The sequence below is a fragment of the Procambarus clarkii genome, chromosome 22 (assembly GCF_040958095.1).
Source record: "Procambarus clarkii isolate CNS0578487 chromosome 22, FALCON_Pclarkii_2.0, whole genome shotgun sequence".
In the NCBI taxonomy this organism is placed as follows: domain Eukaryota; kingdom Metazoa; phylum Arthropoda; class Malacostraca; order Decapoda; family Cambaridae; genus Procambarus; species Procambarus clarkii.
Window position 1 is genome coordinate 37,801,026 of NC_091171.1, and position 15,779 is coordinate 37,816,804.

The 15,779-nt window shown below is 45.0% G+C and overlaps 1 protein-coding gene across 1 annotated transcript; it reads left to right on the plus strand.

Annotated features, from left to right (window-relative positions):
* Positions 1-684: 684 nt before the first annotated feature.
* Positions 685-14,834, plus strand: LOC138367527 (protein SPT2 homolog). Its single transcript, XM_069329211.1, has 3 exons — positions 685-693; positions 4,806-5,399; positions 14,694-14,834. Exons 1-3 carry the CDS (start codon positions 685-687, stop codon positions 14,832-14,834), a joined length of 744 nt encoding a protein of 247 aa, XP_069185312.1.
* The last annotated feature ends 945 nt before the right edge of the window (positions 14,835-15,779 follow it).

Genomic DNA, 15,779 nt, shown 5'->3' on the forward strand with positions numbered 1-15,779 from the left:
CCTTTGACACCCTCTGATACCCATCTCATATTTATCTCATTCATCGTTCTCTGAAACCTTCTCGCTTTCGATATCTACAATCATTCGGCTGCCTTTCACCCCCATTCGCGCTCTTCCTTTTCCACTTCCTTTCCTCTCCCTCTTATTCCTGTCTCTCCATCTCACTCCTTATTCCTTCATTTTTGTCTCCTTGCTCCTGTTCCTCTTAGATCACTCCAGCTTTATCTCCATTCACTTCAAGCGTTGCTCTCTCTCTCTCTCTCTCTCTCTCTCTCTCTCTCTCTCTCTCTCTCTCTCTCTCTCTCTCTCTCTCTCTCTCTCTCTCTCTCTCTCTCTCTCTCTCATACTTCCCCTCCCACGATTAATCTCTCTTCCATCGTCTGTTATGTTGTTTCCTCCGTCCCATCTAGCATTTGGGGCTTACCTCGTCCCTTCCGGGTCCAGCTGGCTAAATCTAGGCCCATTTGACCGCCTGTATCTACATCTCGTTCAATATAGCCCTCCCTTGTGGGCTGGTTCAGCACAGAATTCTCCGTTAGTCCCATAGGTTCCTGTTAGCCTCATATGGTCCCTGTTAGCCCCATATGGTCCCTGTTAGCCACATGTGGTCCCTGTTAGCCTCATATGGTCCCTGATAGCCCCATATGGTCCCTGTTAGCCACATGTGGTCCCTGTTAGCCCCATATGGTCCCTGTTAGTCCCATATGGTCCCTGTTAGCCCCATATGGTCCCTGTTAGCCCCATATGGTCCCTGTTAGCCCCATATGGTCCCTGTTAGCCCCATATGGTCCCCTGTTAGCCCCATATGATTCCTGTTAGCTCCATATGGTCCCTGTTAGTCCCATATGGTCCCTGTTAGTCCCATATGGTCCCTGTTAGTCCCATATGGTCCCTGTTAGTCCCATATGGTCCCTGTTAGTCCCATATGGTCCCTGTTAGTCCCATATGGTCCCTGTTAGTCCCATATGGTCCCTGTTAGACCCATATGGTCCCTGTTAGTCTCTTATGGTCCCTGTTAGCCCCATTTGGTCCCCTGTTAGCCCCATTTGGTCCCCTGTTAGCCCCATTTGGTCCCCTGTTAGCCCCATTTGGTCCCCTGTTAGTCCCATATGGTCCCTGTTAGCCCCATTTGGTCCCCTGTTAGCCCCATTTGGTCCCCTGTTAGCCCCATTTGGTCCCCTGTTAGCCCCATTTGGTCCCCTGTTAGCCCCATATGGTCCCTGTTAGTCCCATATGGTCCCTGTTAGCCCCATATGGTCCCTGTTAGCCCCATTTGGTCCCCTGTTAGCCCCATATGGCCCGATTTAGCCCAACATGGTCCTAACTAGACACGCGTCACATCACGGACTGACAGTATATGGGCTGACTGTATAAGGACCAAGTCTGTATCAAACATTCATAAGAATATAATTAGCATCTGTCCACTCACTTGTTAACATAATTCATCTCGTCAGGTGTACAGGTGATAAGCCGAGGTGCGACTATGAGCAATACAAGTTATGCAGACGAGGAGTCACAATAACATGGCTGAAATGTGTTGACCAGACACACACTAGGACACACACTGGACAAAGACAAACTCTTCAGCACGGGTGGTACACGAACAAGGGGACACAGGTGGAAACTTAGTACCCAGATGAGCCACAGAGACGTTAGAAAGAATTTTTTCAGTGTCAGAGTAGATAATAAATGGAATGCATTAGGAAGTGATGTGGTGGAGGCTGACTCCATACACAGTTTCAAATGTATATATGAGAGAGCCCAGTAGGCTCAGGAATCTGTACACCAGTTGATTGACAGTTGAGAGGCGGGACCAAAGAGCCAAAGCTCAACCCCCGCAAGCACAATTAGGTGAGTACAATTAGGTGAGTACTAGAAAGTGAAGGGACGACGACGTTTCGGTCCGTCCTGGACCATTCTCAAGTCGACTTGAGTAATGGTCCAGGACAGGACCGAAACGTCGTCATCCCTTCACTTTCTAGTGTGTGGTTTGGTCAAAATACAAATTATTTCCAGTCAGTTTAACTAATTAAGTTTTATATATATATTAAGTAATAATTACGATCCAGCATCTGTTTTTCTCAAATAAATACCAACCAGAAATGTACAGATGACTGCAAGAAACACAAAATTAAACATTAACTTTGTCTGTTTGAATTAATTCGTATAATTATATTAACATAAAAGGTTGAACAGCCATTCTTCAGCATGGAGAGATAGATATTCACGATGGTAATTACAGACAGGAAGAAAATATTGAAAGTCCTCCAAAAATTGTAATGCATCTCAGCGATTAACTTAACAAATGAAGCCGGTATTAAACTAGATGGCTGTAATATGTATCCATAAGCCCCGTACTACCTGTACCCGGGACACGGACAGTTTACAAGAAAATTACGATCCAACGCTTAAAATTATAATTTACCAAATAACCATTGCCTGAGGACTAAGGTAAAATTATTGACGAGTTCTGTTATCCGAGTTCTGTTATCTGTTATCTGTTGGCCTGTTTACCGGCAACGGCTGCCTCTGATGTCCTCGTAAACTGTCATTAGGCCAACTCAGAACAAACTCTTGACTGTACTAAACAAATCCACAAGGGCCCTGACGAGGATTCGAACCTACGTCCGAGAACATCCCAGACGCTGCCTTAATCGACTGAACTACGACATGGTCAAAATAATTGCAAGCAGAAGTTCTACTGAACTTACTTGTCGGATGTAGATTCAAATCCTCGTCACGACCCTTGTGGATTTGTTCATTTGATGCATCATACTATTGTGATTTCTGTGTGTAATGCCTAAACTGTACTGTTATTGATGAACACGAACATTCGTAAGTTCCCTTACTTTCTTAAGATGAACACGAACATTCGTAAGTTCTCTTACTTTCTTAAGATGAACACGAACATTCGTAAGTTCCCTTACTTTTCTTACTTACTTACTTAAGTTCACAATACTAGAGCCGTTGGGGTGAGTATGGTGGTCTGTGATTAGATTGAACTCTGGTTGTGTTTTGTTAACTCTGATCTTCTTAAGCGGCACTCTAATGCTGGGAGGTTGTATAGTGTGTGTAGTTACCTAAGTGTAGTTACAGGATGAGAGCTACGCTCGTGGTGTCCCGTCTTCCCAGCACTCTTTGTCATATAACGCTTTGAAACTATTGAAGGTTTCAGCCTCCACCACCTTCTAACTTGTTCCAACCGTCCACCACTCTGCAAAATAAAAGTTTATCGTATATTTTCGGCACCTTTGTTTCCTTAGAAACAAAGGTGCCGAAAATATACGACACCTTTATAGGCTCTGGCTCTTTGGGCCCGCCTCTCAACTGTCAATCAACGGAATTGGGTTTTTTTCCACACACACACCCAGGAAGCAGCCCGTAGCAGCTGTCTAACTCCTAGGTACTTATTTACTGCTAGGTGAACATGGGCATCAGGGTGAAAGAAACTCTATTTGTTTCCGCTTCCCCTTGGGATCGATCTCTGGACCCTATGACTACGAATACCGAGCGCTGTCCACTCAGCCGTCAGGCCCCTATGTGTGTGTGTGTGTGTAATTATTATTTGTGTTTTCTATTTGTTCCTGCAAGCTCGGGATGTTAGCTGTTGGGCCCCGCCTTTCTGACCGTTAGTTGTCTAATGTACTGACTTCCGTCCTGTTTCCCTTTTATATGTCTGCTATATATATTTCTCTCTCTCTCTCTCTCTCTCTCTCTCTCTCTCTCTCTCTCTCTCTCTCTCTCTCTCTCTCTCTCTCTCTCTCTCTCTCTGTCTCTCTCTCTCTCTCTCTCTCTCTCTCTCTCTCTCTCTCTCTCTCTCTCTCTCTCTCTCTCTCTCTCTGTCTCTCTCTGTCTCTCTCTCTCTCTCTCTCTCTCTCTGTCTCTCTCTCTCTCTCTCTCTCTCTCTCTCTCTCTCTCTCTCTCTCTCTCTCTCTCTCTCTCTCTCTCTCTCTCTCTCTCTCTCTCTCTCTCTGTCTCTCTCTCTCTCTCTCTCTCTCTCTCTCTCTCTCTCTCTCTCTCTCTCTCTCTCTCTCTCTCTCTCTCTCTCTCTCTCTCTCTCTCTCTCTCTCTCTCTCTCTCTCTCTCTCTCTCTCTCTCTCTCTCTCTCTCTGTCTCTCTCTCTGTCTCTCTCTCTCTCTCTCTCTCTCTCTCTCTCTCTCTCTCTCTCTCTCTCTCTCTCTCTCTCTCTCTCTCTCTCTCTCTCTCTCTCTCTCTCTCTGTCTCTCTCTCTCTCTCTCTGTCTCTCTCTCTCTCTCTCTCTCTCTCTCTCTTTCTCTCTCTCTCTCTCTCTCTCTCTCTCTCTCTCTCTCTCTCTCTCTCTCTCTCTCTCTCTCTCTCTCTCTCTCTCTCTCTCTCTCTCTCTCTCTGTCTCTCTCTCTGTCTGCAGGCGATGAGTCACAATAACGTGACTAAAGTATGTTGACCAGACCACACACTAGAAGGTGAAGGGACGACGACGTTTCGGTCCGTCCTGGACCATTCTCAAGTCGATCAGTGTGTGATCTTCTAGTGTGTGGTCTGGTCAACATACTTTCTCTCTGTCTCTCTCTCTCCCTCTCTATTCTTCCCCCCATCCCTCCCTCTTCCTCACCCCCATCCTCACATAACCCATACCCATGTAAGCAGAAACACACACACACATGCCAACCATCTCTCCTTACTCCCTTCACCAACGACACACTCACACTCTCCATCACTCATAACACCCCCTTCGCCCCATTTCTCTTTCCTCTTAACGTGTCCTCTTCCTGTACCTCTTCTCCGGGCCATTGGTGGCCCTCGGACCACCCCGGCCCATTACACAGGTGGCCCTCGGACCACCCCGGCCCATTACACAGGTGGCCCTCGGACCACCCCGGCCCATTACACAGGTGGCCCTCGGACCACCCCGGCCCATTACACAGGTGGCCCTCGGACCACCCCGGCCCATTACACAGGTGGCCCTCGGACCACCCCGGCCCATTACACAGGTGGCCCTCGGACCACCCCGGCCCATTACACAGGTGGCCCTCGGACCACCCCGGCCCATTACACAGGTGGCCCTCGGACCACCCCGGCCCATTACACAGGTGGCCCTCGGACCACCCCGGCCCATTACACAGGTGGCCCTCGGACCACCCCGGCCCATTACACAGGTGGCCCTCGGACCACCCCGGCCCATTACACAGGTGGCCCTCGGACCACCCCGGCCCATTACACAGGTGGCCCTCGGACCACCCCGGCCCATTACACAGGTGGCCCTCGGACCACCCCGGCCCATTACACAGGTGGCCCTCGGACCACCCCGGCCCATTACACAGGTGGCCCTCGGACCACCCCGGCCCATTACACAGGTGGCCCTCGGACCACCCCGGCCCATTACACAGGTGGCCCTCGGACCACCCCGGCCCATTACACAGGTGGCCGGGGGACCATTAACAGTCTCTCACAAACACTGGACAATTTGCATGCTCTATATACATTATTTTTTCCGCCAAAAGCACTCTTATGTTATTTATCGTCAATTTCTCAAACTGTTCACTTTTCTGGAGGATGAAAGGTGAGGCCAGTTGGTCGTCCATCTTTGTCAGTGCTTTATTGGCTGTGCTGGCAACAGTAAATGTTTATGCTGTAGTAAAGCTAGACCAGAAATACAGCTAAATCATAACTCTAAATTTTATTAAGGAAAAGAAGTTGAAGAAGTTGAAATAAAGAATTGAAAGAAGGAGTTGAAAGGAGTTGAAAGAAGAAATAAAGAAATAAAAGAAGTTGAATAAAGTCAGTAATTTGATATGTAATAACAACTAAAACAGTGTTTAATGCAAGATCATTAGTACAAAGAATATTTAAATATATATATTGTTTATTAACACAAAGTAATAGTAATATAGATGAATAAATAACAATACTATAGTCTTAGGGTGTTTGTCCGAGCGTCCGTGAGCCTGGGATGCTCTTGGACGCAGGTTCGAATCCTCGTCATGGCCCTGGTGGATTTGTTCATAGTCTTAGGGTGTTTGTAAGCCGTCAGAGAGCGCCCGTGTGACTCTACACGATCTTGGAGGGTCGGCGAACCCTTACTTCAATATTGTTGTTGTTTTAGATTTAGTTACACAGAACGAAGTGTCCATGTAGCACGGGCTATGGTGAGCCCGTAATTGAGTTCGGTTATTCGCGATAACCTTGTTACTGTGATATTTGTGTCAATTGCTTCAATACTAGTGGTTTATTGTATATTATTATGATTTCCCACTAACCTAAAATTGTATAATACAACAATGTTGAGAGTGTGGTGATGATTATACACACACACACAACGGATGGCATGCATTAGGCAGTGATGTGGTGGAGGCTGACTTCATACACATTTTCAAATGTAGATATGACAGAGCCCAGTAGGCTCGGGAACCTGTACACCTGTTGATTGACGGTTGAGAGGCGGGACCAAAGAGCCAAAACTCAACCCCCGCAAGCACAAATAGGTGAGTACAAATAGCTGAGTATACACACACACACACACACACACACACACAGGTCGGTGGCTGAGTGGACAGGACGCTTGATACGTAGTCATGTGGACCGGGGTTTGATTCCCGGGGCCGAAAGAAACAAATGGGTAGAGTTTCTTTCACCCTGATGTCCCCTGTTACCTAGCAGTAAATAGGTACCTGGGAGTTAGACAGCTGTTACGGGCTGCTTCCTTGGGTGTGTGTGTGGGTATGAAAAATAAGTAGTTAGTAACAGATGATTGATTGACAGTTGAGAGGCGGGCCTAAAGAGCAGAGCTTAATCCCCGCAAGCACAACTAGGTGAATACAACTAGGTGAATACACACACACACACAGTAGGAATGAGCGACCACAGCGTACTGACAAACAAATCCACAAGGTGCCGTGACGAGGATTCGAACCTGCGTCCGGGAGCATCCCAGACACTGCCTTAATCGACTGAGCTACGACAGGGTAAAAGGGTTGAAACCGAAGTTCTACTGAACTTAGTGGATCCCGTAGCCTCTTTCTGTGTGTCACAGTGTACTGACGTTTGAGTATCTGGTTGAAGAAGAGTTAATGTACTCGAGGAGGGGAACTGAAAACAAAAGGTTGCCATTCCGAAAGGGGAAACTATGAGATAAGAAAATTCCTAACAGATATAGCATGGGAAACAGAGCTCAGAGGAAAGACGGCCCAAGACATGATGGACTACATCACGCAGAAGTGCAAGGAAGCAGCAGATAAGTTTGTCCCAGTCCAAAAGGAAAACAGAGAAATGAAGATGAGAAACCCATGGTTTAATCAGAGATGTAGACTAGCTAAGCAGCAAAGTAAAAGAGCATGGAGAAACTATAGGAATAACAGAACACTTGAAAGCAGAGAAAGATACCAGAATGCCAGGAATGTATATGTCAGGTTGAGAAGAGAGGCTGAAAGACAATACGAAAATGACATAGCAAGCAAGGCAAAGACTCAGCCTAAATTGCTGCACAGCCACATCAGAAAAACAACAGTAAAGGAACTGGTAATGAATTTGAGGGTAGGGGCAGACAGATTCACTACAAACGACAAGGAAGTGTGTGAGCAACTGAATAAGAAATTCCAGGAAGTCTTCACATTAGAGCAAGGAGACGTTCCAGAGATAAGAGAGGGAATAGTTAACCAGGAACCACTATAAGAGTTTGAGATTACAAGCGGGGATGTAAGGAAGCTTTTGCTAGAGTTCGATGTGACAAAGGCTATAGGCCCAGATGGAATCTCCCCTTGGATACTAAAGGAAGGAGCAGAAGCACTGTGCCTGTCACTCTGCATAGTGAATAACAAATCACTTGTAACAGGGGAACTGCCAAAATTTTGGAAGACGGCTAATGTAGTCCTGATATACAAGAAGGGGGATAGACAGGAGGCACTGAACTACAGGTCAGTGTCCCTAACTTGCATACTATGCAAGCTGATGGAGAAGATTGTGCGAAAAACGCTAGTGGAACATCTGAAGCGAAAGAACCTTGTAACACAGCATCAACATGGGTTCAGAGATGGCAGGTCCTGCCTCACAGGGTTACTTGAATACTACGACCAGGCAACAAAAATCAGGCAAGAAAGAGAAGGGTGGGCAGACTGCATATTTTTGGATTGTCAGAAAGCCTTTGACACAGTACCACAGATGCAGGCTAGTGTAAAAGCTGGAGATGCAGGCTGGAGTGAAAGGGAAGGTACTCCATTGGATAAGAGAGTACCTAAGTAACAGAACTCACCGAGTCACTGTGAGAGGGTGAGGTCTCAGATTGGCGAGACGTTACAAGTGGAGTCCCGCAGGGGTCAGTCCTTGGACCTATACTGTTTCTGATATATGTAAATGATCTCATAGAGGGTATAGACTCGTTTTTTCTCAATGTTTGCTGCTGATGGAAAAATTATGAGGAGGATTAAGACAGCAAGAAACTACAAGATGACCTAGACAAACTGCCTCTCATCACCCCCCCCCCTCCCTGCCTGCCTCTCTCATTTTCCGCTCCAACTCTGCTTTTCTACCTACTTCCTCTCTCCCTACTACCCTCCCTGCCTCTCCCCCTCCCCCCCCCCACCCCCACCCATGACTACTGCTGTTTACACTGAGCTGTGTGTTTGTGTGATCTCTTCCATGAATGAAATTTCGAGACTTATACATCTTTTTATAAAAATAATGTCCTTTTATCACATTCTTTGTTTAATTAAAAAAGGTTTCTCTTCCTCCCGTGGGCATCCCCCCCCCCCCCCCGCCCTCACAGACACTCCTGGAGGGACTCCCTTCAACTAGACAATGCTGGGCTAACTTCTTTTTTCCCCTGGCTTGGTCTTCCTTATTTTGTTCTCCTGCATCCTCGTGTATGTGTGTTATATATATATATATATATATATATATATATATATATATATATATATATATATATATATATATATATATATATATATATATGCGAACAAGCCTGAATGGTCCCCAGGACTATATGCGACTGAAAACTCACACCCCAGAAGTGACTCGAACCCATACTCCCAGGAGCAACGCAACTGGTAACTACAGGGCGCCCTGTAGTTACCTGTAGTTACGCCCAGTAGTGTAGATGGTCAAGCGGATTAAGGCGCCCTGTAGTTACCAGTTGCGTTGCTCCTGGGAGTATGGGTTCGAGTCACTTCTGGGGTGTGAGTTTTCAGTCATATATATATATATATATATATATATATATATATATATATATATATATATATATATATATATATATATATATATATATATATATATATAACTTTAGAACACTTTCCCACCAGGAGACTCGAACCCTAGCCAGCACAGAAGCCTTCCAGCAACTGGCATAACAGGTACGCCTTAACCCGCTCCACCACCAGCTCAGACCCTTAAAAGAGATGGTAATTTCGGAGTATTTAAATACACCAAAGATCACCACCTCCCAATACACCACTTTGGTGTATTTAAATACTCCGAAATTACCATCTCTTTTAAGGGTCTGAGCTGGTGGTGGAGCGGGTTAAGGCGTACCTGTTATGCCAGTTGCTGGAAGGCTTCTGTGCTGGCTAGGGTTCGAGTCTCCTGGTGGGAAAGTGTTCTAAAGTTCTATACTTCACTCTCGTGTTTAGGAGAGTTGTGCCTTATATATATATATATATATATATATATATATATATATATATATATATATATATATATATATATATATATGTTGTACTTAGTAGCCAGAACGTCGTACTCGGCCTACTATTGTTGTTGTTATAGATTCAGCCACTCAGAACAAGTTCCAAGCAGCACGGGCTATGGTGAGCCCGTAGCTTACCTGTCACAGGAGCGGTGCTGTGTGTCCTCAGCAGCGGATGGGTAAGTTTTTCCTCTACCTCCTCATAACCCCCCCCCCCTCACTAGGGCCCCACTCCCCCCCCCCCTCCACTCACCACCCCATACATCCACTCCCAGCCCCGCCAACGTCCATGGCTGGGGACGGGCCTGTCCCCTCGACGCCTGACGGGGGCTAATGGACCGTCTGATGGACGAGGAATGCTCTCCTCTTAACGCTTCGAACACTTCCGTCCGGGCCATCTTTAGCAGCAGTTGTAGTCACAGTTTTATAATATTGGTAAAGACAAATGTTGTGGGAATAGAAGCTGAAGTATTGGTACTATGGCATAGTGGTTGTGTTTGTGGTACTGTGGCATAGTGGCTGTGTTTGTGGTACTGTGGCATAGTGGCTGTGTTTGTGGTACTATGGCATAGTGGTTGTGTTTGTGGTACTATGGCATAGTGGCTGTGTTTGTGGTACTGTGGCATAGTGGTTGTGTTTGTGGTACTGTGGCATAGTGGTTGTGTTGTGGTACTGTGGCATAGTGGTTGTGTTTGTGGTACTATGGCATAGTGGTTGTGTTTGTGGTACTGTGGCATAGTGGTTGTGTTTGTGGTACTGTGGCATAGTGGTTGTGTTTGTGGTACTGTGGCATAGTGGTTGTGTTTGTGGTACTGTGGCATAGTGGTTGTGTTTGTGGTACTGTGGCATAGTGGTTGTGTTGTGGTACTGTGGCATAGTGGTTGTGTTTGTGGTACTGTGGCATAGTGGTTGTGTTTGTGGTACTGTGGCATAGTGGTTGTGTTTGTGGTACTATGGCATAGTGGTTGTGTTTGTGGTACTATGGCATAGTGGTTGTGTTTGTGGTACTGTGGCATAGTGGTTGTGTTTGTGGTACTGTGGCATAGTGGTTGTGTTTGTGGTACTGTGGCATAGTGGTTGTGTTGTGGTACTATGGCATAGTGGTTGTGTTTGTGGTACTGTGGCATAGAGGTTGTGTTTGTGGTACTGTGGCATAGTGGTTGTGTTTGTGGTACTATGGCATAGTGGTTGTGTTTGTGGTACTATGGCATAGTGGTTGTGTTTGTGGTACTGTGGCATAGTGGTTGTGTTTGTGGTACTGTGGCATAGTGGTTGTGTTTGTGGTACTATGGCATAGTGGTTGTGTTTGTGGTACTGTGGCATAGTGGTTGTGTTTGTGGTACTATGGCATAGTGGTTGTGTTTGTGGTACTGTGGCATAGTGGCTGTGTTTGTGGTACTGTGGCATAGTGGCTGTGTTTGTGGTACTGTGGCATAGTGGCTGTGTTTGTGGTACTGTGGCATAGTGGTTGTGTTTGTGGTACTGTGGCATAGTGGCTGTGTTTGTGGTACTATGGCATAGTGGCTGTGTTTGTGGTACTGTGGCATAGTGGTTGTGTTTGTGGTACTGTGGCATAGTGGTTGTGTTTGTGGTACTATGGCATAGTGGTTGTGTTTGTGGTACTGTGGCATAGTGGCTGTGTTTGTGGTACTGTGGCATAGTGGCTGTGTTTGTGGTACTATGGCATAGTGGTTGTGTTTGTGGTACTGTGGCATAGTGGCTGTGTTTGTGGTACTATGGCATAGTGGCTGAAATTGAACAATAAGATTTTGTAACAATAATAAAATTACTCTTAATAATAACAAATAATAACATTAGTAATATTAGTCGGAGTAATGATAACAAAGTAGCATTAATAGTGGAAATAGTAGTAAAGTTTAACATGTTAAAGGACGTCTGGTATTTGAGGGTATGTTGTCCAGGCACAACACTGCTGTCTGGGGCTATATAAAGCCACGGTGGACCCGCGCACTATGTTGGTGTGTTCTATTCAACTGCTGGGAACAACAGTTGCAAGTAGCACGGGCTATGGTGAGCCCGTAGTGGACTTACCTGGCACAGGAGCGGGGCTGATATACCTCATGCCTAGCAGTCGTTATATATCTCCTTCACCCGACCGAGACTCCGTCTCTTCCCAAAGCCATCCTCCTCCTGCTCTTGCTCCCCCGAACTCCAATATTTACCACAAACACTCGTAGAGCATTCGCCCAACTCCAGGTAAAGTGCAGGAAAAAATTCACCTAAATTAGGAATTCGAACCCCTCCCAGCAGAAGGGGTTCATGCTGGGAGGTTCTATGCTATCCAAGCATAGATCGCAAGTTCCTCCTCCCTTGCGAACGACAGATCGGTACCTTCCAATTGGTCAATTCTGGGAATTCAGACAAAAATTTCCCCCAGGAGTCGGTTCCATCTTGAGTTAAGGATTTTTCCCCTTTCTGTAGGTAATTCTTCAGTGAATTCGATACTGCTGAAGTTTTATTCCCTATCTGTAACTGCAATAATTCACCCTATTGCCGGAACAACCGTGGACATTTTCAAGAGAAAACTGGACTGTTTTCTAAGAGAAATTCCGGATCAACCGGGCTGTGGTGGGTATGTGGGCCTGCGGGCCGCTCCAAGCAACAGCCTGGTGGACCAAACTCTCACAAGTCAAGCCTGGCCTCGGGCCGGGCTTGTGGAGTAGAAGAACTCCCAGAACCCCATCAACCAGGTATCAAGCAGGTACCCTGAAATTCCGTTGAAGAAATTTACAAAACAATTTAAGTATTATTTGCATATCTTCCCTTTGTTTATTCGTGAAAATGACAGAACTCTGGATAAGTCTGACTTGAAGGGAACAAATAGTCCTTTGCTATATGTTATATTTGCAACACAGGAACTACAGCATTGTTCATCCTGCGCTCTCGAGTAATGCATTACATTTTGACGTCAAAATTCCCGATGGACAATATATGATGTTCTATAAATTATCCCGGCTCGCAAACATTCACGTTTTCAGCGCCTGGGTCACTCCGTTTGGTTTTGCTAGTTTAGGTTCGAGTGTTTTAATATAACATTTTCTGTCCATTGGTGCAGCTTGAGAGGACATCATGAATTGTTCTCCATAAAATTGGAAACCAAACTCGCTATTTTTCAAAAACTTTTCCAAGTGTGATTGGTCTCTAATCTTTACCCAGTGCTCTACTCCCTAGTGTGCAGGCGATGAGTCACAATAACGTGGTTAAAGTATGTTGACCAGACCACACACTAGAAGGTGAAGGGACGACGACGTTTCGGTCCTCAAGAGGACACGAAACGATTCTCAATCGACTTGAGAATGGTCCAGAACGGACCGAAACGTCGTCGTCCCTTCACCTTCTAGTGTGTGGTCTGGTCAACATCCCTAGTGTGATTGGTCTCTAATCTTTACCAAGTGCTCTGCTCCCTCCTTTGTGTGGTGGAGCTATATCTGCTGATTTAAGTGCTTTTAAGTGCTGATTTTAAGTGCCAGTATCAAAGCTTTTCCCAAAACTACACTGAACACTCGTGCTACTAGCACTTTACACTTATTTATAAGTATGGAATTTCATGAGTCTGGACTCGAGGATAAGTGCATCTTGTAACTCTTAAATCTTGAAATTTTATCTTTGAAAATCTGCAGTGTTCGTGTTGATATCAGTTATATTGTCAGGGGTTTGGATATGTTGTTAAACATATTCAACATATCATGTTGTTAAACATATCCAACATATCATTATGTTGTTAAACATAGCCTCATACAAAATCTTTCAGGATTTTACTAATTTCTTTGTTGTCTTCAATGTATGAACCTTTACTTGTAAGTCTTAGTCCAACAATGGCAAAAGTTTTTTACTTTGATTTTGCATATATGATTAAATATTTTGGATTGTCCTTTATTTAACTTGATGGCTTTCAATTTAAATTTTAATTTATTAATTTTAGTAGTATTTCTTCAGTCTCCCAGTTTAAATTACATTTTCTTTGTTGGGATAGTTGTGTCTGCTTAAGCATTTTCTATATATTATTTTGGGTATCTTCTCTAGTGTCGTCTGCGTCGTAAGCTGACCCTCTTTCTGACCTTCCACGAAGGAATGTGTTTCGAGCAGACATTGTGTTCTTCGACAGTCAGTCGTGTTATTCCTTTCATTGGAGTTTATTTTACTTAAGACTATTTCCCGCGGGATGTGTTGCAAGCTCTATTTATATATTTTTTTTCACATTCAGTCTTCTTACTATTAAAATGTAATTTATTGAATAACTCCTCTCGGTTGATATTTTTTGGGGGATATGTGTATTGATGTTAGTTTACACTTTAATGAACTTGTGATTTGAGTAGTATGTGTCTTAGATTATAATGTTCCTGATTATTTTTTCATTGTTTGGGAAGATCAGATCAAAGAGTATTTTCGTTCCAAGTTGGCTCTATTGTGAACTGGCTGAGTTAAAATTTATCACAGAATCTCAATAGTTCAGAAACCTGTGGTTGGCTATTTGCAGGTTGACTTCCTGGTATTATGTTATTGTTTGCTAATTTCCGTCTGAGACTGAGCAGGTTGAAGTCTACAAGGAAGACAATATCTAGTATTGGAGTACCAGATTATCGAGGCTGTTCCCTGTAATGTTTATCTGCTGTGTGAATTGTTCAACCGTTGCATCTGGCGGTGTATTAGACTAATAACTGATCACAGCCGCCTACACTTAGCACCACCACTTAGTCTAAATAATATGTTAACTTTGCTGTATGGCATTTAATACATAACTATAAACAGGTATACACAAATTTCATGTTTTACGGAAATTTTAATGCTCTGTACATACATGGAGTGTTGTGCTCTGCTGTACTGGCAGTATTGTATAGTACTCTGCTGTACAGGGCAGTGTATGTACAGTTTAAAACTATTTATCACGGATGGAGTTGAAGATGAAAGTATTCAAACAATTGTTGAGTATTCTGACATTGTAAATATAAGGTGTGAATTAAGGATAGATGGAATTATTTATGTAATAATCTCCGTTGAGATTATTACATAACAGGTCAGAGGTCTGTTGGTTCCCATCATTGAACCTGAGGCCTTAGTTCCCATCATTGAACCTGAGGCCTTAGTTCTCATCATTGAACCTCAGTACCACCTACACCGATCACCACCACTTACACTGAAGATCACAACCATGTGAACACTGACGAACACCTACACTGAACATCTGGGAGCACCCAGAACACTGCGTTCGAGCCACCGCATTGCTGCAATTGATTTTCTTATTGATGCATATCACGTTAGGGTAATATCCATGTCGTAGCTCAGTCGATTAAGGTAGCGTCTGGGATGCTCTCGGCCGCAGGTTCGAATCCTCGTCACGGCCCTTGTGGATTTGTTCGTTAAGGGGATTTGTGTGTGTGTGTGTGAGAGAGAGAGAGAGAGAGAGAGAGAGAGAGAGAGAGAGAGAGAGAGAGAGAGACTTCTTCATGGTCACTTCAGTAAGACAAAGCCTCAGATAATCACATTAATCACACAGCGACGGTCCAGCTCAGCGCGGGCCAAACAGCGATTAATTGACTCCCGTTTTGTACATCCACTTGGATTGGTCGTTAGAGCGACGGCCTATCTTGCATAGTAGCGTGCAAGGTATTCTTGCATGGTCGGCGTTCGATCCCCGATGGTCCAAGTAGTTGGGCACTTGGACCAATCTTTACTGTAGTCTTCCTATTCTAGCTCCTTGTCCTCATATCCCAGTTCCTTCGCCTCATATCCCAGTTCCTTGGCCTCATATCCCAGCTCCTTGCCCTGATATACCAGCTCCTTGTCTTCATATCCCAGCTCCTTGTCCTCATATCCCAGCTCCTTGTCCTCATATCCCAGTTCCTTGGCCTCATATCCCAGTTCCTTGGCCTCATATCCCAGCTCCTTGTCTTCATATCCCAGCTCCTTGTCCTCATATCCCAGTTCCTTGTCCTCATATCCCAGCTCCTTGTCCTCATATCCCAGCTCCTTGTCTTCATATCCCAGCTCCTTGTCTTCATATCCCTGTTCCTTGCCCCTCATATCCCAGCTCCTTGGCCTCATATCCCAGCTCCTTGGCCTCATATCCCAGCTCCTTGTCTTCATATTCCAGTTCCTTGTC